Source organism: Schistocerca nitens, chromosome 5 (genome assembly GCF_023898315.1).
Source record: "Schistocerca nitens isolate TAMUIC-IGC-003100 chromosome 5, iqSchNite1.1, whole genome shotgun sequence".
NCBI lineage: Eukaryota > Metazoa > Arthropoda > Insecta > Orthoptera > Acrididae > Schistocerca > Schistocerca nitens.
In genome coordinates this window covers 821,977,480-822,002,231 of record NC_064618.1, presented here as the reverse complement: position 1 = coordinate 822,002,231, position 24,752 = coordinate 821,977,480, and the positions used below count along the sequence as shown (strand labels likewise).

Below are 24,752 nucleotides of genomic sequence, written 5' to 3'. Positions count from 1 at the left end.
CAATTCTGTGTTAAATTTCTTGGACCATTAATGCTACCTTCATGTAAGAAATTAGAACAGCCGTTAAAAAATAATACAAATTATTCTGAACGTTTACTTTTATGCTTATTGCTTACATTTGTGGTAGCGCATTATATCTGTAATTTTAATGAGACGCAGTAAGTTCCTCTTTGAGATAATGTATGTAACTGTTTTCAGAAATTTCATTATTTCTCATAGCATTTTTTTTTATCTGTATGAAGTAATTTTATCTTCAACGTATACGCTTTGTAACGTAATGGTAGTTCTGTGAGGCAAAGCCTTAGCATGAACTGAAGTGATTGGTGTGACTCATGTAATAGCAGCAAATATGAAAAGGGAGGACCGGGGAAGTGACTATGAGTAAAGTGGACGTGAAAGTTGTTCTTTTGGGCAGTGAATATGTAGGTAAAACAAGTCTTCTTGAAAGATATGTCCACGACCGGTTTAGGAGTAATCTCCCATATCAAAATGTACGTGTTTCAATTCATTGTTTATACACAAATGTCATTTTACTTTTGCATATACAGTATATACGAATGATGTTTTATTAGGCATATTTACTTGGTATATTGTGTGTCATATGATGTTTGTTCATAACTTGAAATGACAAGATGACCTGTTGATAAATTTGTTTTGTTTCAAGAAATTTCCGCTGTTCAAGCTCGCCAGTAATGTTCAACTTCCAGTCTGGGGGCGATCTGCAATGTATGATAATCGAAGGAAACTTCATAAGCCAAGACCGCTAAAAAAAAAAAAAAAAAAATTTATTGGGTGACCGGTTTCGACAGAGCTATGCTGTCATGATCGGGTTTGAAAGCATAATCATCTTGGTTATCCGTTGATAGCATTATTGTCCCAAACGATCATTCAAAAAAAAAAAAAAAAAATACTGTTCTAATTTTTTGACATAGGATCCATGGTATACTTTGCTTACGTTCGTTACATAATGTCATACAGGATTGTTTTTTGGGGTAACTCATAAGGCGAAGCTTAAGCGTAATAATTACATGCTGTGTGAACTCAGGAAGGAACCCCTGCAAAAGCCTGTTAAGAAATTGGAAATGTTAACCCTTGCGTCTCCCAGTATATTTATTCGCTAATGAAATATTCATCTTTTTCAGACCGATAGCTCAGCTCATAGAATCAGTGCTAGAAATAAGAACAATATTTGTACACTTAGTCACTCGCTTTAGCTCGAAATGGTTTTCGTTATTCAGGAACACACACGTTCAGTAAGTCGCCAGGGCAATAAAAACTGTAACTGCTTATCAACTTCAGTTTGAGGATCCTAAAAGATTTATTGGTAGCCAGTTCCCATTGCATTTATCAAATTCTTATCAGAACGGTCTTGTGTGTGTGTGTGTGTGTGTGTGTGTGTGTGTGTGTGTGTGTGTTACTAATAATATCAAATAACTCGAGTACTATCTGACCTTAACTAACTCATTGCAGTAATGGGATCATTGTAAATGTATTAAGAAATGATTTTTCGACCTGATGATACATGGCTATGATAGCCAAAACATTGTATGCACTTGAGGGTAATGAACATTTTTGTGACAAGTTTTTACATTTCAAACGAAAATGTTTAAGAATTTTTTACTTCTTTCATATCCACAAAGAACATTTCACTTGATATCTGTCGAAGATAACATTACCATGCAGGTTTTTCTTTGTGAATATTTGTGTATTTTTGTCTTTGACATGTCCTACATCCTGGAGAATCTTCTCCCTATGAATTGTTTGGAACGAAAATTACAGCTGATCTAAGCCTAATCTAATCTCTGTTGGGTCTGTGTGGAATTATCGCGATAGGTTTCTGAAGGATTACATGTACCTATCAGGATTTTATTCCGCTATGTATAATTACACATAGGAGAAAAACCTTATACTTAGCATAGTCATGATTTTGTTTCTAGCTGGATTGAGGCAGCTAGTACTAAAAGTGTGGTGATCTGTTATAGACCATTGGCGCCGCCTTTGCAGCCAAGGTAGTGACTTTACGAGGGAAAAAATTTACTGTTGGAGTGTGGGACACAGCAGGCAGTGAACGGTATGCTATAATTGAAGCCTTTTCTTTCTGGTAGTCATTATGGTAATGTGTTTTGTTAATTGAATGAAAGTTATCAAAATACTTCAGCTTTTGTATGTTGCGGCAATAACAGAACTATATGGTAAATTCTGCATGTCAGACGATTCCATTATGTATTTGAAATTCTTATATCTTTGAGCTTCTTCTGTGCAAAGAAATTTGTGGTACTAGGTAACTTCTTGTTCTGCAGATAATTTACACAGTAAATCTTAATGGTGTCAAACAAGTCATATAAATATGAAATACAAGGAACAGCATGTATGAAAATATTAGATATTGAATAAGTTTAAAACGGCTATTATAAAATAAGTGGTAATGCTGCAGATGTTACATTTTAGTGGTAGAGGTGTAACACATTAATTCAACTTAGTCTCAAGTTATGTACCTAACAATGTTAAAATCATTGGGTATTGATATATTTATAAATAAATGAAGAGCATTTAGGTAACAGACCACAAATTTAGTTTAAAAGGTTTAATTTCATTTCAGCAAAAATTAACCTTTCCCGAAAATCTGTGATAGGTTCTTGATAAAGCAGACACCACTTGGGAAATGTCAATTTCATTAGTATCGTGCTTTTCTAGCCATACAAATTTAGTTCTTACACGCTTTAGAATTTATCTAAAACTTCCTTCTTTTTTTTTTTCCACAATATTCACGGGCAACTCCTCCAAGTAATTTTTTGCAAATGTCCTCATTCAGATTCTAGTTTGAGTAACCCACCAAACAAGAAGACAAGGGAAAGGTTTCATCACTGAACTGATTGTAAAAGAATTAGTGTTTCTTCATCAAAACTATATCTTGCAATAGATTTGATATGGAAGAGTGTACCATCTTCCCAGACATCACATTTTAACTCACGTATTCCCATATGGTGTGGACACAGGAGTAGTTGTTGTGGTTTGAAGAGATCTGATGTCACTCCAATGCTGCTGTAACTGGTCAGCATGGCTTTTAACCTCTGCCGGAACTGCTGTAATACTTTTGAGTTATTGATTTGGCACAAAAGATTATCGATCTGTAATGAGAGCTTGTCTACCTTTAACACCCATGTTGCTTCGCCATTCCTCCAATACCATCAATAGTGCCTTTTGCATGGAATGTACAAAGTGCCAATTTATCCAAGACCACAGTCTTCTTTGCTGAAAAGCTGTATCGGCTAATTTGGAATGTTCACTAGTTCATGAATATTTAAATCACTTTATTTTTAGGAAATTTATTTCTTTGTCTCTGAAGTATTTTCTGTTTAAAAACTTGAGCAGCTAATTTATTGTCTTTCAGAGAATCAAATATTATAGCATATGAAAGTGAACTGGTAAAGTGTGAGGCACTGCTGTGTAAATAGTGGTTTGTTAATTACTCCAGTGTGGGCTTTGGACTCCATGCTAATAAACAATAGTGAAGGTCCCACTGAAATCCATGTGAATAACACTCGTGCTAACTGAACCATCTTCAGCTTTTGTCAGCTTGAAGAAGGCACTTTGTTTTTGTTACAACAGTGAATATGAAACTTGGTTAATTTGTTCTCGGACATTTTGTAAACATCTATAGATCTTCCTGCATCACTTTAAGTACTCTTCCTTCTCATTATTCCATTGATAAACCACCCCGCCCTGAGGAGCTCCAAGTAAAGAGGCAATGAGTTTCGGAGTTTTTCACACTTCTTTGTTTCTACATTTCTAGACTGTGTCAAATTTCTTTGACAGTTGTTTTGGAATTACTTGTTTTTATGGGAGAAAAACAGTGATGTGTGTAACAGTATTTCTGGCAACTATGATGTATAAAATTTTTGCACTGGAAATTTGTCTTTCATTGGTAATTAAGAGCGTGATGATTTTTCTCTCATTAGGTCTAAATATACAAGGTGTACAACTTTGCTTCCGCCGTTTTTTCGACAACATTTGAGGCTTAAATGAAACAAATTGGTTACACATGTATCATTCAAAGTATTTTCCATCACTGGCCACTACTTTCTCCCATCTTTCGGGCAGTGTACGAATCCCGCATCGAAAAATTGTTCATCTTGTGAAGCGATCCACGAATCAATCCAATTTCTGACTTCATCATGAGATTAGAAGTGCTGGTCAGCCAGGCCATGCACCATTGATCTAAACGGGTGATAGTCAGAGGGAGCAATGTCTGGAGAATACGGCAGGTGGGGTGGGACTTCCCATTTGAACGTTTCCAAGTACGTTTTGACCTCTTTTGCAATGTGGGGTCGAGCATTGTTGTGCTGCAAAATCACTTTATCGTGCCTCTCACTGCATTTCGGCTGTTTGTCTTTTAATGCTTTGCTCAAATGCATTGTGTTCAATAATGAGCACCTGTGATTGTTTCACTTGGTTTTAACACCTCATAGTACACGGAGCCGAGCTGGTCCCACCAAATTCAGAGCATGATCTTGGAGTTGTGAATATTCAGTTTGGCCGTCGATGTGGAACCATGGCCGGGATATCCCCCTGATTTTTTTGCGTTTAGGGTTATCGTAATGAACCCATTTTTCGTCCCCGGTCACAATGTGATGCAGAAATCCCTTCCATTTTTGCCTCTGAAGCAACTCTTCACAAACACACAGACGCTGTTCAATGTCTCTTTGTTTCAGCTCACACGGGACCCAAGTTCCTTCTTTCTGAATCCTGCCCATTGCCTTGATACGTTTTGAAATGGCTTGCTGTGTCACTCCCACTAATGGTGCCAATTTTTCTTGAGTTTTACACTGGGTCTTCACTGAGCAATGTCTCCAGTTCTGCATCTTCGAAAACATTCTCTCTTCGCCGGCCGAAGTGGCCCCGCGGTTCTGGTGCTGCAGTCTGAAACCGCGAGACCGCTACGGTCGCAGGTTCGAATCCTGCCTCGGGCATTGGATGTGTGTGATGTCCTTGGGTTAGTTAGGTTTAACTAATTCTAGGGGACTAATGACCTCAGCAGTTGAGTCCCATAGTGCTCAGAGCCATTTGAACATTCTCTCTTCCACCACTATGCCAGTGTAAGACGTTAAAATCTGTTCTTGAAGCGTTGAAACCAATCGCGACACATTCTTTCACTAATAGTGTCCTTACCATACATACTTGAGATCATTCAATGAGACTCAGCTGTTGTTTTCTTCATATTGAAACAAAACAGTAACACCTCCCGCAAATGATGAGAATTAGGCTCATAAACTGACATTTTCAATTGAGAACAACTTTATGATGCAGACACAAATCGACTGATGTTTGAATGAGGTTATGTTGACCGAGGTCCAAACTAACTGCCTGATGTCTGTGATCTGTTTCTTTCCACTGCCACTTACTGTTGTTGCCCACCTATCGGCAAAAGTAGGAAGCAAGACAAACTCTTCCATTTAATTTGTGACTGCTGTGACAGTAAACAGGACTGAGGAGCTAGGCTGATGTGTGGATGCCCAGTGGAAGTAACTTTTAAAGAAGACCAGAGAAATCAGTAAAATACATTGCCTAGTTTATTGCATAATTGGAAGTATATAAGATGCATCTGGGAAAAACATAGTGTTCGCAGGGAGCCAATACAGCTAAAAGATGTAGTGGATCAAGGAGATGCAGGAAGGTGTGTGTTATAGCCAGTTGCAGAGGGTGCAATACCAATCCAGCCCAGCATTCTGCTCCCATCTACTGCGGCCGCACTTGGTCATCCTCCCACACTTCCACTATTTGAGGGCTGTAGATGAATATTTGCTAGATGTCTGTCAGCAGGCTTCCAATGTGGAAGCTCTGTCAAGCCAACAACATTGACCTGTATAGGGCAGTGAGCAATGGAAGCAGTCTAGTAACAAGCAGAATCTTTCCAGCCAAAAATTTTGTAAGTCCTTATTCCCTTTAAACTGTGGCCTCATACACATTCCTCTTTCTTTCTGTAGGAATGACTTTACAATGTGTTTCTGTTGAACTGTCCCTTGGACAGGCAGTGCACACTAATAGGGACCTTACAGACTAAATGATGTTGAATGATTGCAACTATTTTGGAGTGTTAAGGGATGTAAATTTACATTGCTGGGTAACAGTGGGTGACAGGGCTATTTACATTGCATCCTGCCTTTACAAGCAAAGTTGTGAAGATGAGTGGAGAGGTACTGTGAGGCGAGGTGATGTGGTGAGTGCATCGACGAGGTGGCTGCACGTTTGCTGGAGATAGATTTCCCCTGCCTGGTTTCTCATGAGCTATGGTCCGGAACTCCATTACGTGGGCATTAGAGGTGGTGTATGATGGTGTTTTAAACAGTAAAAAATGACAGTTTAGTGGGGGGTTTTAGGCTGATTTGGACTATTTCTGTTATGTCAATATAAGCTCAGAGTGTCTTAGTGAATTACAATTAGGAGGGTAAACTGTATAGGCTATTTATCTTTGTTTAAATTGCAAAGTAATTAAGCTTCTTATCAGAATCACTAAAAATTGGGGAAACTGAGCTTAAGATATTTGCTTCTGAAGTCGTGCAAAAGGAGGTCCATGTCACATGGGATAGAAGGAATAGGGTGACAAACACTTACATTCAGTGTAATCTTAATGACCAATGCAGTAGAACATGAGTTCAGTTTGTTCCACAAAATACATTAATAAAATTATCAAGTAAGGCTGAAGGGATTCTAGTCTAAACTCTATCCTGTGATAATGCCAATAGGCATTTTGCCCCACATAATTGTTCTGTGTAAAGTAATGTTAACACATTACTCAATGTCTAAGAAATTTTATTACATTAAAATAGGAGACTAGTGTGCTACTAAACTGCGCTGTCATTAACAGAATGATTTGAGATTTATCCCATTTGCTTGAACATGTAATCAGATACAGAGATATTGCAGCTTTTAAGACAACCTTTAATTTCTAAATTCTAGATAAATGTATGTGTGAGGTATGTGCAAGATCTTTTCCTGCCCTATAAGGTATCCCCTCACGATTTATTTTCCTATGGTCTGCGACCGTAGCCTGGTTTTAAGTTTCTCAGTTAGTACCTGCAGCTATTCCACGAAATACCTAAATGTTGGTAAACAAATACGAAAAAGTAGGCTAATTAATAAGTGTGTATATGAGCCATGTGGGTAGTCAAATGAAAAGCAGAATTATAGTAGTACAGGTGGAACTAGGTAACATTACTGCCAGTCATTTGCATGTGCTGCAGTGCTATCCACACCAATGCCCCCATTCGTGGACTGTGGGCTGCTCATTTGCTGGTAACATGGTTAATACCATATATCCAGAAGCCTATAGTTTACTGATCTGTAAGATTACATTACAGTGGTAATTATTGAATAATAGACCACTGTTGTTCAAGGGAACCTTCTAAGACTGAGAAACAAGCTGGTCATTAAAACAAATTACGCTAAAAGTTAATTGTGCGGGTATGGAGTACAGACAGCTGTTGCTAACTAGATTAGAGAATCCTGGACTGTAGTTATCACTCCCAGGGAGGAAAGTGTTACAATTTGAGCCAAGACGAGACTGATTTTACAGCTGGAGATATTGGTTCGGAAAGTTAAGTCTGAACACAAATAATTCATAATTTGAACAGTGTTGAAGGTCAGATAGTGACAAAGTGGAATGTGTTAGGCAGTCTTTGCTAATGATGTAGAGCTCATGAGTGTGCCTAGTATTATAAATCTGCAAAGCGTCCCTTGCAGTGGGGAAGTTGTGCAGTTGCTAACACTCATTCACAGGTAGCGCAGGTGATTGGTAAGCACATCTTCATGCTAAGGATACCAGAAAGTCAAGACATTTATACCTGCAGAGCTGCATAATAGGAATGTAGGGAAAAATCTTGTATTGGATAAAGTGTTTGCAAAGGTCCCACTACTATGGTTCTGAAACACTGGGATTACTTGGCAGAAGGACTCCACAAGCTGTCATTCATCCTATAAACCTTGCCACAGTGGCCCCATTCCAGAAATCCAGAAGGATCTCCAGTCTCTCATCAAACCTGTAGGACCATCCCAGAACTTCTCCCCTGAATCTAACTTTTTCCTCACACCTACCACTCTACAAACTTCTATATATGAAGTCCATAAACCCAACCACTCAGGATGCTCTGTTGTGGATGGTTACTGTGTCCTCACTGAGAGAATCTCTGCTCTTGTAGACCAACACTCAGTCTCTTACTCATAGCCTGCTCTCCCATCTAAAACCTCCTTCCAGGTCAACTTGACCAACTGTATCCTCGACCATAATTACTTTACCTTTGAAAGCATCACCTAAAAGTAAATTCATGGTGCAGTAATGGGGCACCCACATTGCACCATCCTGTGCCAGCCTATTCAAGGGTGATCTAGAGGAATCTTTCCTAACTTCCACGAATCCACATCCCTCACGTGGTTCAGGATCATTGATGATCTGGACTGGGGGTGAAGACATCTTGGCCACATTCCTACAGATCCCCAACACCTTCTCCCCTTTTCATGTCACCTCGTCCTCGTCAGCCCAACAAACCACCTTCATCGGTGTTGACCGCCACCTCAAAGATGGGTACATCAGTACCTCCATCCATATGAAACCTATGAACATCAGTACCTCCACTTAAACAGCTGTCAACCATTCCATACCAAGAAGTCCCTTTCATATGGCCTAGCCACATGTGGCAGTTGCATCTAGTGATCAGCAATTCCTCCCCAAATATACCAAGGGTCTCACTGCGGCCTCCACAGATCAAAGTTACCCTCCCAATCTTTTACAGAAACAGATCTCCCATGCTTTATCTGTACAGTCATCCACCACCTTCCAAAGTCCCACTGTCGGCCCCAAAGGAGCATTTCCCTCTGACTCAGTACCACTCACAACTGGAGCAACTGAACTGCATTCTTTGCCAGGATTTTGACTACCTTTTGTCATGCCCTGAAATAAGATATGTCCAGATATGACTCACAATCTGTCCTCACACCTTTACTTGTGCTAGTACCTCATCTCTTACCTTCCAAACTTCACAGAAACTGTCACCTTTCCTCCTTGCATCTTCCCCAATACAGTCACACTTGCCACCTGTTGTGACCAAAGAAAGTTAATGGGGCTAACAGCTCTTACTGGGAACTGGGACGGATGATCGCACCTGTCCAATTATCTCGCTGGTTTTTTCTCCCACTGCCTCTGTAGTTCAGGGATCTTCCATGACCATGGTTTGCTCTGCTCCATGACTGAGGGCAGTTAATACCCAAATGTCAAATTTTTGTACCATTAAAGTAAGGAGCGCTACATATGTCGACACTGTAACCTGTCTGCAATTTGTGTCATTAGTAATTTGTGACACAGATCACTATTGTGCGAAGGTGTGGAGACAAATTGCCAGCTTCCTCTCACAATATCACTAAATGGACTGCTTTGAGGACTATGACACTACTGTGACTTTACTGCTAGTTTGTGGATTGATACCATCAATGAACATATCCAGTGCTGAGACAGCATTACATGCCCTTCCCTTCCTGAATTATAAGTATCACGCACAATCATTCACACTGTCGGCAAATGCCTCAGTCATCTCCTCGCCTTTACCAGAGTGTGGACACCTTATCACAATAACTATTAATTCTTCTTTTATCATAGTATTGTTCTGCTAAGCCCTGTGTCATGGATTCAGATCTTTTTGTTCTTCATTGTGTAGACTGATTCGATGTGAGTGCCTGTGCAACCTTGTAACTTCAAACATGCCACTTTCAACACAAAATTGTCTGCTTGCAAGCATGTGTGACCAACATTAAATATATTTGCAAGAAAATCAATGCCTTTACAATAGATCCCTTCATGATAGAAGGGGTGAATGTAACTGCCAGAAAGCTGCTAACAATAGTGAATTGTGAGGCTTCAGCTTCTCTAGACCCCTCAAGGGTGGCCTGTGTGAATGTTCTGCCTCAATGTGCAGCTTGTACAGCTGCCTGCATGCCCTGATGGGATCATCTCTACTGCTTTCAGCAGGGCCTTCCTGCTGGATGCATATGAGGCATAGTTACAAGCAAAGGGACCCAAAACTTTATGGCTAACAGTAAAATAAAAGAAAAATGAGGAACAGTGCCTTTGACTGAAAAGCTATCTCTTCTTCTGTGCTATTATGCTTGAGAGACCATGTGCTGGCAGATCGGTGACAAGAGGCAAAATGGTGAAGACTAGCAACGCAGTATGTGCGGTGCTTTCAGACAGAGGTGTGACAAAGCGGAGGACCCGTAATCCTAGAGTAGATGGTGGCACAGCAACAACTAAGATGGAGACTGCAATGTCAAGGTAGTGACTACCCTAGTGTCAGTGTTCGGATCATCACTGGAATGAGAGCAGCAGGAAGTGGCAGCAGCAAGGACAGGCTTCACTTCTATGGTATTACATGTGGATAGTTGAAATATGGCTAGAAACTGTGGGAACGAATATTGTTGGTTGGTTAATTGGTAATGAAGTGTTTCGCTGCCTTCTCACTTGTAGTAGAGTTGATTTGTGTCTGATGTGTATTTGATGCTTTAAATAGTGAGAGATAAAATAAATCAAAACAAATGCTTGAAAAAAAGCTGCACCATTTGTGTGATACTGTACAAAGCTTATTTTGGCTGTGTTGTGATATTATTGTTGCAAAGATTTTAAACATTAAAAAGCAGACTTCTTTTTAATTGAATGAAAAGTGATCATATAACTCCACAGAGAGTATAAATCATTAAAAGAATAATCCCTTGAGTTTAATGATGAATCCATGAATGTCAATCTGTGGTCTCGTATGTAAAACCTTTGATTTAGTTGGTTGTCGTACATGTTCTTCAGTTTAAGTGCTTCCATGGGTGTCTTGTGTTTCAATCATAAGAGATAAAATCTTTGAAATTCTTAAGTGACTGATCTGTGATCAACTGTGAAAATTAAATTTTGAAAACTCAGTATTTTAGAATGTTGAAAGCTGTCACCTTAAAAATACAAGCTTCAGCTCTAGTGATAGGTATTAATGCAGTAGTTGAGAATATGTCTGTGTGCACCTAATTATTTTTGTAAGCTAGCCATTGTTTAGCATTATTTTTCTGTTTTGTGAGAGATTGGCTATGTTGCTTTTCTTTGCCCCTTGTCGTTTTTTCTCTCCTTTTTTTAAAGGATGTAGAAAAAGTCAAGGGATATGTAAGCAAAAGAGAAGCAACAACTCTGAGATTTAATGTGCTCTACAGTAAACAAACAATCTGCTGCCTAATACGAGAGTGATTCAAATGGAAACCTTAAATGTGCTATTGGTAACAATGAACAAAAAATTTACATGTCATTTTTGACGTAGACTCCCTGACATTGAAAGAACATTTTCCACCTTTTTGGAAGTGCATAGATACCGTGATGAAAGAATTCGTCTGGTCATATGTATAGCCTGTTGCGCACCATGGTTTTCACATCTTTGCCACTTCTGAAATGCCTGCTTCCCATTGCTTCTTTGAGAGTACCAAACAAATGAATCTCTAGGAGCTAGGTCTGGCTAATGAGGATGATAAGTGTCCCTCGTTAGTACAGCAAGTTGAAATGCTAATAAAACTAAGTGCTTCTCTCTTCTTTCCTTTCACTCTTAGTAAAAAAGGCAAAGAATCACACACACACACACACACACACACACACACACACACACACACACACACACACACACTGAAGATCGAAAGAAACTGTGACACCTGTCTATCGTGTAGAGCCCCCATGAGCACACGGAAGTGCCACAACATGATGTGGCATGGACTTCACTAATGTTTGCAGTACTGCTGGAGGAATTGACACCATGAATCCTGCAGGACTGTTCATAAATCCATAAGAGTATGAGGGGGTGGAGATCTCTTCTGAACAGCACGTTGCAAGGCATCCCATATATGCTCAATAATGTTCGTGTCTGGGGAGTTTGGTGGCCAGCGGAAGAATTTAAAATCAGAAGAGTGTTCCTGGAGCCACTCTGTAGCAATTCTGGGCATGTGGGGTGTCGCATTGTCCTGCTGGAATTGCCCAAGTGTGTCAGAATGCACAGTGGACAGAAATAGATGCAGGTGATCAGACAGGATCCTTCAGTACGTGTCACTTGTCAGCCATATCGAGATGTATCAGGGTATCCATATCACTCCAACTGCACAGACCCCACACCATTACAGAACCTCCGCCAGCTTAAACAGTCCCCTGCTGACATGCAGGGTCCATGGAGTAATGAGATTGCCTCCATACCTGTACATGTCCATCTGTTTGATACAGTTTGAAACGAGACTTGTCTGACCAGGCAACATGTTTCCAGTCATCAACAGTCCAATGTTGGTGTTGACGGGCCCAGGTGAGGCGTGAAGCTTTGTGTCCTGCAGTCAAGGGCAGCTCCAAAAGCCCATATTGATGATGTTGCATTGAATGTCTCACATGCTGACACCTTTTGATGGCCCAGCAATGAAATTTGCAGAAGAGTTGCACTTCTGTCACTTCGAACGTTTCTCTTCAGTTGTCATTGGTCCCGTTCACGCAGGATCTTTTTCTGGAAACAGTGATGTCGCAGATTTGATTTTTTACTGGATTCCTGATATTCACGATACACTCGTTAAATGGTCATATGGGCAAATTCCCACTTCGTTGCTACCTCAAAGATCCTGTGCCCCATCGCTCGTATGCTGACTGTAACACCATGTTCAAACTCACTTCAATCTTGATAACCTGCCACTGTAGCAGCAGTAACTGATGTAACAGCAGCACCAGACAGTTATCTTATATAGGCATTGCCGACCACAGCACTGTGTTTTGCCAGTTTACATATCTCTGTATTTGAATACGCATGGCTATACCATTTCCTTTGGTACTTCAATGTAGATGTATAAATGTAAACATTTACTAACTTTCAATATCGGGACTATTGTCCCATCCATTATTTTAACTATTAAATTATGCGTTTTAGCAGTAAAGACTTTAAAAAGTACTTTTCATAAATGCTCAAATTTTGGGCATTTAAAACTGCTTTGGGAATGTCCTGTCCACTGGGCATTTGCCCAGCCCACATAACTGTGGCACTGTTCCTCCTTTACCTTTTCATTTCTGCTTTGTTATAGTGGACCCAAGTCTCATTGTCTGCAATGATTTTTGCCAGAAATCGCACCTTCAACATGGAAACGGTGCAAAAGTTCTTAAGTCATTGGCACAACGGTATTTTATTTTGGCAATTAACTGAAATGGCACCCGTCTTGCTGACACATTATTGGAGTGCGATACTGTGTTAACAATATCCTGCTATGTACCGGTACTAATCTTCAAACCTGTGGCTACTTTGTTCAGAGTTACTCATTTGTTCTCCTGTACATGTTCCTCCACTACCACTATGTTCTCATCAGTCATTATGCAATGAGCCTTCACTGACTCTTGAGCAATCTTCCACAAGTTATATTGCTTTTAAACTTCCTACACCACTAATAAACTTCCTGCTATGACAAACACAGTCACTGTACTGTGCTGTTATTCTGCTTGTTGTGGCTGTTTATGCCTTTTCCTGCATTGCAGCACAGACTGCCACCTGTCGGTCACTTTCTGATCCTCAAGGAGCACTCCTGCCACTGACCAGCTCATACAACTTTTCAAATTTTCATGGAACTTTTTAAGATTTTTATTTGAATGACCCTCATAGTATTGTGCTTGAGTCAGTTAAGTTAGTATAAAGGCTATTATTTCAGAGAAAGCTGCTACTTTCTTAGCTAAGTAGCTGCCATGTATCAGCTTAATATTTACAGGAATAGACTGGTATTTTATGAAGAAAATTGCTACAGGCACCTCTGATAAGATATTTGTTTACAGTATGAGGTAATCGTATAATATATGGTGGTAGTACCTAATAAATGTTTTTAATTTTCTATAAAATTGATACAAATTCCCAATTTCTTGCTATATTTTAGATGATCCTTCTGCATCACAGTACATAGCCCCTCTGAACCCCCGGCAAGTACAGTTGCCTGAGTTACCACTAGTAGTAATAGAAACCAGAAAGTCATTTAAGTAAAACTGGTTTTAAAAGTGCTAAAGGGATGAGAAAAAAGTCTGACCATTCATGATATTCCCAGGCGGCCCTCAGCTGGACCTGGGCAGGTGTAGGCTGTACACAGGTTAACTGCCAAGTGACTCAATTGCACACACTCTGTGCGAATGCAAAACTTTTGGCCATCCTGCTCATATGCACTCGGCTGGTGCAGTGGGGTTGCATATGCTCTGCCCCAGCTGCCTGGGTGCACGTATCTGGCTGATAATCAACCAGGAAATTTCGAATCTTCAGCAATCACTAATAGTAGACAAAGGAACTGAAGTCTGACATAATTCACATACATCTGCCATAGATACTCTTGAACAAAAAAATCTTTCATTAAATAATGTCAAGACTTCAGTCATATAGAAAGGTTTCATTGTACTGTAGCACAGGATCGAATTTATGATCCACTGGATAATGTTACCAGTAGGCTACCTCAATTTTCAGTATTATATTCATTGTTACAGACACTAAAAATTTATTCGTTACAAACTAGCTGTTGAGTTACAGAACGGATAAGTTATTAATAACAATTTATTTAACCTGATACTGTTTAAGGAGTCAGTTTTAAACAAGTGTCTTTAATAATGTAACCCATTTGAGGGAGTTCAAGAGACTGATAAGCAACCGTTTGTTGCGAAAGCTTGAATTTTGTGTGTATGTTTGTGTTTGTTTGTGTGTCTATCAACCTGCCAGCACTTTCGTTTGGTAAGTCACATCATCTTTGTTTTTAGATATATTTTTCCTACGTGGAATGTTTCCCTCTATTATATATATAACATACACACAAAATTCAAGCTTTCGCAACAAACGGTTGCTTCATCAGGAAAGAGGGAAGGAGAGGGAAAGACGAAAGGATGTGGGTTTTAAGGGAGAGGGTAAGGAGTCATTCCAATCCCGGGAGCGGAAAGACTTACCTTAGGGGAAAAAAGGACAGGTATACACTCGCGCGCGCGCACACACATATCCATCCACACATACACAGACACATGCAGACATTTGTAAAGGCAAAGAGTTTGGGCAGAGATGTCAGTCGAGGCGGAAGTACAGAGGCAAAGATGTTGTTGAAAGACAGGTGAGGTATGAGCGGCGGCAAATTGAAATTAGCGGAGGTTGAGGCCTGGTTGGTAACGAGAAGAGAGGATATACTGAAGGGCGAGTTCCCGTCTCCGGAGTTCTGACAGGTTGGTGTTAGTGGGAAGTATCCAGATAACACGGACGGTGTAACACTGTGGCAAGATGTGCTGGCTGTGCACCAAGGCATCTTTAGCCACAGGGTGATCCTCATTACCAACAAACACTGTCTGCCTGTGTCCATTCACACGAATGGACAGTTTGTTGCTGGTCATTCCCACATAGAAAGCTTCACAGTGTAGGCAGGTCAGTTGGTAAATCACGTGGGTGCTTTCACACGTGGCTCTGCCTTTGATCGTGTAAACCTTCCGGATTACAGGACTGGAGTAGGTGGTGGTGGGAGGGTGCATGGGACAGGTTTTACACCGGGGGCGGTTACAAGGGTAGGAGCCAGAGGGTAGGGAAGGTGGTTTGGGGATTTCATAGGGATGAACCAAGAGGTTACGAAGGTTAGGTGGACGGCAGAAAGACACTCTTGGTGGAGTGGGGAGGATTTCATGAAGGATGGAACTCATTTCAGGGCAGGATTTGAGGAAGTCGTATCCCTGCTGGAGAGCCACATTCAGAGTTTGATCCAGTCCCGGAATGTATCCTGTCACAAGTGGGGCACTTTTGGGGTTCTTCTGTTGGAGGTTCTGGGTATGAGGGGATGAGGAAGTGGCTCTGTTAATTTGCTTCTGTATCAGGTTGGGAGGGTAGTTGCGGGATGCGAAAGCTGTTTTCAGATAGTTGGTGTAATGGTTAAGGGATTCCGGACTGGAGCAGATTCGTTTGCCACGAAGACCTAGGCTGTAGGGAAGGGACCGTTTGATGTGGAATGGGTGGCAGCTGTCATAATGGAGGTACTGTTACTTTCTGGTGGGTTTGATGTGGACGGACGTGTGAAGCTGGCCATTGGACAGGTGGAGGTCAACGTCAAGGAAAGTGGCATGGGATTTGGAGTAGGACCAGGTGAATCTGATGGAACCAAAGGAGTTGAGGTTGGAGAGGAAATTCTGGAGTTGTTCTTTACTGTGAGTCCCGATCATGAAGACGTCATCAATAAATCTGTACCAAACTTTGGGTTGGCAGGCCTGGGTAACCAAGAAGGCTTCCTCTAAGCGACCCATGAATAGGTTGGCGTACGAGGGGGCCATCCTGGTACCCATGGCTGTTCCCTTTAATTGTTGGTATGTCTGGCCTTCGAAAGTGAAGAAATTGTGGGTCAGGATGAAGCTGGCTAAGGTAATGAGGAAAGAGGTTTTTGGTAGGGTGGCAGGTGATCGGCGTGAAAGGAAGTGCTCCATCGCAGCGAGGCCCTGGACGTGCAGAATATTTGTGTATAAGGAAGTGGCATCAATGGTTACAAGGATGGTTTCCGGGGGTAACAGACTGGGTAAGGATTCCAGGCGTTCGAGAAAGTGGTTGGTGTCTTTGATGAAGGATGGGAGACCGCACGTAATGGGTTGAAGGTGTTGATCTACGTAGGCAGAGATACGTTCTGTGGGAGCTTGGTAACCGGCTACAATGGGACGGCCGAGATGATTGGGTTTGTGAATTTTAGGAAGTGTGGGGTGTTGGTGGGGTCAGGAGGTTGATGGAGTCAGGTGAAAGGTTTTGTAGGGGGCCTAAGGTTCTGAGGATTCCTTGAAGCTCCGCCTGGACGTCAGGAATGGGATTACCTTGGCAAACATTGTATGTAGTGTTGTCTGAAAGCTGACGCAGTCCCTCAGCCACATACACCAGACGATCAAGTACCACGGTCGTGGAACCCTTGTCCGCTGGAAGAATGACGATGGATTGGTCAGCCTTCAGATTACGGATAGCCTGGGCTTCAGCAGTGGTGATGTTGGGAGTAGGATTAAGGCAAGTCTTTCTGCTCCCAGGATTGGAATGACTCCTTACCCTCTCCCTTAAAACCCACATTCTTTCCCTCTCCTTCCGTCTTTCCTGATGTGTGTGTGTGTGTGTGTGTGTGTGTGTGTGTGTGTGTGTGTGTGTATATATATATATATATATATATATATATATATATATATATATACACACACTCCTGGAAATGGAAAAAGAACACATTGACACCGGTGTGTCAGACCCACCATACTTGCTCCGGACACTGCGAGAGGGCTGTACAAGCAATGATCACACGCACGTCACAGCGGACACACCAGGAACCGCGGTGTTGGCCGTCGAATGGCGCTAGCTGCGCAGCATTTGTGCACCGCCGCCGTCAGTGTCAGCCAGTTTGCCGTGGCATACGGAGCTCCATCGCAGTCTTTAACACTGGTAGCATGCCGCGACAGCGTGGACGTGAACCGTATGTGCAGTTGACGGACTTTGAGCGAGGGCGTATAGTGGGCATGCGGGAGGCCGGGTGGACGTACCGCCGAATTGCTCAACACGTGGGGCGTGAGGTCTCCACAGTACATCGATGTTGTCGCCAGTGGTCGGCGGAAGGTGCACGTGCCCGTCGACCTGGGACCGGACCGCAGCGACGCACGGATGCACGCCAAGACCGTAGGATCCTACGCAGTGCCGTAGGGGACCGCACCGCCACTTCCCAGCAAATTAGGGACACTGTTGCTCCTGGGGTATCGGCGAGGACCATTCGCAACCGTCTCCATGAAGCTGGGCTACGGTCCCGCACACCGTTAGGCCGTCTTCCGCTCACGCCCCAACATCGTGCAGCCCGCCTCCAGTGGTGTCGCGACAGGTGTGAATGGAGGGACGAATGGAGACGTGTCGTCTTCAGCGATGAGTCGCTTTTGCCTTGGTGCCGATGATGGTCGTATGCGTGTTTGGCGCCGTGCGGTGAGCGCCACAATCAGGACTGCATAAGACCGAGGCACACAGGGCCAACACCCGGCATCATGGTGTGGGGAGCGATCTCCTACACTGGCCGTACACCACTGGTGATCGTCGAGGGGACACTGAATAGTGCACGGTACATCCAAACCGTCATCGAACCCATCGTTCTACCATTCCTAGACCGGCAAGGGAACTTGCTGTTCCAACAGGACAATGCACGTCCGCATGTATCCTGTGCCACCCAACGTGCTCTAGAAGGTGTAAGTCAACTACCCTGGCCAGCAAGATCTCCGGATCTGTCCCCCATTGAGCATGTTTGGGACTGGATGAAGCGCCGTCTCACTCGGTCTGCACGTCCAGCACGAACGCTGGTCCAACTGAGGCGCCAGGTGGAAATGGCATGGCAAGCCGTTCCACAGGACTACATCCAGCATCTCTACGATCGTCTCCATGGGAGAATAGCAGCCTGCATTGCTGCGAAAGGTGGATATACACTGTACTAGTGCCGACATTGTGCATGCTCTGTTGCCTGTCTATGTGCCTGTGGTTCTGTCAGTGTGATCATTTGATGTATCTGACCCCAGGAATGTGACAATAAAGTTTCCCCTTCCTGGGACAATGAATTCACGGTGTTCTTATTTCAATTTCCAGGAGTATATATATATATATATTCCACGTAGGAAAAATATATCTAACAAAGATGATGTGACTTACCAAATGAAAGTGCTGGCAGGTCGACAGACACACAAACACACGCAAAATTCAAGCTTTCGCAACACTGTTGCCTCATCAGGAAAGAGGGAAGGAGAGGGAAAGACGAAAGGATGTGGGTTTTAAGGGAGAGGGTAAGGAGTCATTCCAATCCCGGGAGCAGACAGACTTACCTTAGGGGGAAAAAAGGACGGGTATATATATATATATACACACACACACACACACACACACACACACACACACACACATATACAGACACAAGCAGACATATTTAAAGACAGAGTTGCTTCATCGGGAAAGGAAAGAGGGAAGGAGATAATTTTTCCCACGTGGAATGTGTGTGTGTATGGATGTATATATATAATCATGTTCAAATGAAAATTAGTATGTAGTGTTTTCAAGTACTCCGCATTTTTAACTCTGCCCAAATGTTTTACAAATATTTAACTGAAAGTTTCTCTACTTTGACTACATCATATTGTCATTTGCAAGTACATCATCTGATTTGTATGTAAGACCCTAAGCACCTCTGCCTAAAATAATCTGCATGCAAATGTAATATTAACTAACAATTTGATTTTTCTATGGCATACATTCAAGGTACGAGGCCATGAGTCGCATATATTACCGTGGAGCCAAAGCTGCTATTGTATGTTATGATATTACTAACCGTGCTTCATGGGATAGAGCCAAATTTTGGGTTAATGAATTAAGACGATTTGAAGAGGTAAGTGTTAATAAATGGCCACTGAACTCTATGCAACTAAATCTGATTTGTTCTTTGTAGAAATGTTACAAAAGTAATTGATTTATAACATTAGACAGTATAATCCTTCTAGTTCGTTAGTTAAGTATAAGTGCACGATGCAGATTCATGTGTGTTGAACAAATTGATTAGAATAACATTTCATAACGAGATTGATCCATTACTGACGCTTCTAAAAACTGAAACCCCATGAAACAACACGAGACTGAAATGACCTTTATATTATGGATCTGATAAATTAGATCCATGGCCATAAATAATTATGAGTGCAGAACTGTACACTATCTCTGGCTTAAGGAATTCAGCAGTTTGTGAAGCTCCACTACATGCAATCAGACCATAAACATTGTAGTATGGAATCTGAGGATGGGATGTGTTCTTGAAGAGTTCCATCCTAATTATTTCTCAGAAGTTAGCCAAGTAGGAACAGTTTGACAGCTGCAAGACACTGAGGAACAATTTGACAACGAAGTGTATCAGAAATGTGTTTGATGAGCGAGATGTTGGTGTACACACAAACCAGGCAAGCAGCAGTAGTCGTGGTTCTTCAGAGATGCTTTGCACATGTCTTGTCACATATGGCCAGACATTTCCATTGTGAACTACCAAATGTTTATAGTTGTAATTAAAGTGCACCCCTTCCTGGAGGTCTAGTGTAGGCTCTGATTATCATATGGCAGTGAAACTTGGTCAGGATGATGGTTCTTTTGGAAAACATGAAATTCTCAGGAACTTAGATTTTACTCGGAAAAATTAGGGAAATGTCGGGGAATTAAAGTGATTTCATAAAATCTCGAGGAATTCTGCATTTTTAACCTAGCATTGAAATTGAGTTTTATAAAGCACAGATTTTAAAATACTTAATATTTCAAAGTGCGTTAATTACGAGAGTATTATTCCATATACATTGATTTTTAAAAACTGTGGTTTAACTACTGCTTATGGTTGGTATATAGCTCGTGCTGAGAGTGACAGGGAATGAGCCATTGTGGTATGTGGCTGCCCACCCCCTAAAAGAATTATCAAGAGCTTCTTGACAGTATCTCCCACTTCATGGATGTACACAAAAAATAGTTCCTATTTTAACCACCAGGTGCAAATCTGGCACTGTATACTGTTTGTATGGCACTAAAGGTCATTCGATGAGCCATAACAAGAACAGGATGGCTACAGATAAAAGACCACGAGCTGTTAGTGAAAAACTTTCATACAAAGGGCAGCAATTATAGTGCTGCAATGAGAGTATCATCAGACTGAAAGTTCTGAGGAGAGGCCCAATATCATTAAATGATTTGATGATGATGATGATGATGATGATGATGATGATGATGATGATCAGCTTGTTGTGGCATCCGAAAGAGAAAGGTGTCCTATCCCAGTGGAAGTTCCTGAAGAAGTTGCTGTTGCTGTAACTGACCGTGCAATAGATTCCCCAGGTAGTGCTAGTGCACATGCAGTACCACAAGAATTGTCCATCCCGTGGTCAACTGTACGAAAAGTTTAGTGGTCTACAGCACACTGGTACCCATACCAGATGCAAATGGTGCAGCAGCGGAAACCTCATGATCCACAGCAATGTTCTGAATTTGCTCTTTGGTTTCTGACAGATTGAAGTTGATGAAATGTGACCAGGCAATATTCTATGGAGTAACAAGGCACACTTTGTACAAGAGGATGCAATGAATGCATAAAACTGCGAAATTTGGGGTACTGTTAAATTTTGTGTTGTGCACGAAGAGCCACTGCATTCGTCATATGTGACTGTGTTGTGTGGATTCCCAAGCACCTACATTCTCGATCTGCTCCTCTTTGAAGAGGATACACCCACAGGGTCTGTCAGGGGTGTCATGATGCCCACACATTATCGAGATACGATTCCTCCTTTGCAAGATCGCAACTGTGTGGGAACTGTTTTCATACAGGATGGAGCAATACCTCATGTATCTCATCCAGTGGAAGATATGATCTGCCTAATAGAACCTTTCATGAACATATTATCCACAGAGGTTTTCCAGATGTATGGCCTGCAGGATCACCTGATCTGAATCCATGTGACTTTTGGCTTTGGGATGTTTAAAAGAATGTGTTTACCCAGGATACCTTCAGTATCTACCTCATCTGAAGGCCAGTATAGGGGAACACATTGCTCAGATTCCATCGGAACTGCTGCAAGCAACTGTTGATAAATGTCGTTTTACAGATGCAGCAACTCGATGCCTCTGGTGCTCGTATTGAACAAATTGGGTAAGCGGTGGTTAATAATAGCATGAACATTATGCCGTTCTGATTTGTTTGACTTTTTCTGCCAATGTCACGTTCCTAAACTATTACATATGGAAACATTTCTACACGTCTTTCTTGCATGAACAATGCCAGATTTGCAACTGGTGGTCAAAATCGGAACTATTTTTTCCAGTATAAATTCATTCCGCATTAATTTATTATTATACGTACCATGTTTTTCTGTCATATGGCCGGCCGCGGTGGTCTAGCGGTTCTAGGCGCGCAGTCCGGAACCGCGCGACTGCTACGGTCGCAGGTTCGAATCCTGCCTCGGGCATGGATGTGTGTGATGTCCTTAGGTTAGTTAGGTTTAAGTAGTTCTAAGTTCTAGGGGACTGATGACCACAGCAGTTGAGTCCCATAGTGCTCAGAGCCATTTCTGTCATATGATAATCACAGTCCACACTGGACCTCTTGTCAGTAGCAGCACTTTAATTATAACCAACCAGTACGGTATGTGAAAGTAAAAGTGACCGAAGGAGGAGCAGTACATCCAGTTATATAAAATTCGCTGCAGTGGAGCTGGTTGTTCATGTGAGTTGTGATTGGAAAGTTTTAAGAATGGGCTTGTAATTATACAATGGTGGTACTTACATGCTACTGTGATATATCTCCTTCAAAATAGTCCCCTTCTGACTGAACACACGGACTCTAACGGTGATTCCACTCTTGGAAACATTCAAGGAAATTTTTTCCTGAAGTGTGATTGTCATGGTGTAATAAGAGTCAAGGGACATGAAAGGGAAGCAGTTGTTGGGAAGGGAGTAAGACAGGGTTGTAGCCTCTCCCCGATGTTATTCAATCTGTATATTGAGCAAGCAGTAAAGGAAACAAAAGAAAAATTCGGAGTAGGTATTAAAATCCATGGAGAAGAAATAAAAACTTTGAGGTTCGCCGATGACATTGTAATTCTGTCAGAGACGGCAAAAGACTTGGAAGAGCAGTTGAACGGAATGGACAGTGTCTTGAAAGGAGGACATAAGATGAACATCAACAAAAGCAAAACGAGGATAATGGAATGTAGTCGAATTAAGTCGGGTGATGCTGAGGGAATTAGATTAGGAAATGAGACGCTTAAAGTAGTAAAGGAGTTTTGCTATTTGGGGAGCAAAATAACTGATGACGGTCGAAGTAGAGAGGATATAAAATGTAGACTGGCAATGGCAAGGAAAGCGTTTCTGAAGAAGAGAAATTTAACATCGAGTATAGATTTAAGTGTCAGGAAGTCATTTCTGAAAGTATTTGTATGGAGTATAGCCATGTATGGAAGTGAAACATGGACGCTAACTAGTTTGGACAAGAAGAGAATAGAAGCTTTCGAAATGTGGTGCTACAGAAGAATGCTGAAGATAAGGTGGGTAGATCACGTAACTAACGAGGAGGTATTGAATAGGATTGGGGAGAAGAGAAGTTTGTGGCATAACTTGACAAGAAGAAGGGATCGGTTGGTAGGACATGTTTTGAGGCATCAAGGAATCACAAATTTAGCATTGGTGGGCAGCGTGGAGGGTAAAAATCGTAGAGGGAGACCAAGAGATGGATACACTAAGCAGATTCAGAAGGATGTAGGTTGCAGTAGGCACTGGGAGATGAAGCAGCTTGCACAGGATAGAGTAGCATGGAGAGCTGCATCAAACCAGTCTCAGGACTGAAGACCACAACAACAACAATACCCAACTACTGTCTTTACAGAATGCAGGCCTTTTCTTCAGCACCAGTGCTCAAGGACACATTTGTTGTATTCCTGGTTAATTGTCTGTCCTCCTGGGGTAAATTCATTATGCGCAATACCGGTAGAGTTGAAAAAGAATCACCAACATTGTCTTCACCTTTGACCAAATTTGCTGTGCTTTTTTTCGGTCATGGTGAACCTGGAGCCTTCCACTGCAAAGATTGTATTTTGGTTTCAGGTTCGTATCCATATACCCACGATTTGTCACCTGTAATTACCCTATTCAACAAATCTGGATCATTTTTAGTCAGATTCATCAGATCTTGTCGCTCTTCAAAGTCTATATTGTCTCTGGTCACTTGACAACACTTTTGCAATGAATTTTGCGGACACTCAAGGCATGTTCCCATCTTCAGTTAAAATTCGCTTAATTACATAGAATTAAAGTTCATCAACCATCTCCCTAATTGTAAGTATATAATAAGAGCGCACTAAGTCGCGAACATTCACAACATTTTCATTCATTTCTGATATGGAAGGACAGCTAGATCGTGGTTAATCTTCAAATGATTCGCGGCCATTTTTAAATCTGTTGAACAGGACAAAAACATTTGACTGGCTCATACAATTATCTACGAAAGCTGTTTTTAATAGTTCATTAAGTCTCTGAAGCTGATTTCCCGGTTTTAAAACAAAATTTCACACAAACTCGTTGCTATGTTTTTATGTCCAGTTTCACACAGACAGACTCCGGCAAGAGGCCCTTACAGACCCGCACTCAGCCAGCTGCCACAATGAACTGAATAAAGGAAACACAATTTTCTGTCAGAGGGCGTTCAAGGACAAGGCAATGACTTACTCTTCACCTTCCATGTACCTGTCCACAAAACCAGTAACAAATAGCAGATCCATTCTTAAAACTTTCCAATCACACCTCGTACTTTCTTTCTTACATGTTAGGTAAGACTGAATGTTATTTTAAAAGCTCTCTGAAGCATAATGCTTTACATATATCTGGTATGTGTTCAGAAATGCTGGCTATCAAACTGTGATCACAATGGTAGAATGAAGCACATATGTAGCAACTGTAGAACTGGCTGAGGTTGAAAATATCAGAAACACTGTCACTTTGAATGACAGAGCACAGACAATCCTGTTGGAACCTGAGATGTTTGTGTTTTCTGGGCAATGGATGCTGGCACAGTATGTATAGTGTCCTAGTGCAGCCCTCAGATAAGTGTTATGCTTTCAATGTGAGCACAGCTCCACACATCTTACACTGCCAAGTAAACAATTAGTCAAATGGGCAAGATTACAGTTACCCTAAACT

At 41.7% G+C, this 24,752-nt stretch overlaps 1 protein-coding gene across 1 annotated transcript in view; it reads left to right on the top strand.

The window, feature by feature from the left end:
- The first annotated feature begins 278 nt into the window (after nt 1-278).
- LOC126259812 (ras-related protein Rab-24-like) overlaps nt 279-24,752 on the top strand; it is a 47,240-nt gene continuing 22,766 nt past the window's right edge. Inside the window, exons 1-3 of the mRNA XM_049956851.1 lie at nt 279-491; nt 1,983-2,071; nt 19,302-19,428. Of these exons, the coding sequence (XP_049812808.1) occupies nt 378-491; nt 1,983-2,071; nt 19,302-19,428 (330 nt within the window). The 5' untranslated portion in view covers nt 279-377. The remainder of the gene's footprint in view (nt 492-1,982; nt 2,072-19,301; nt 19,429-24,752) is intronic.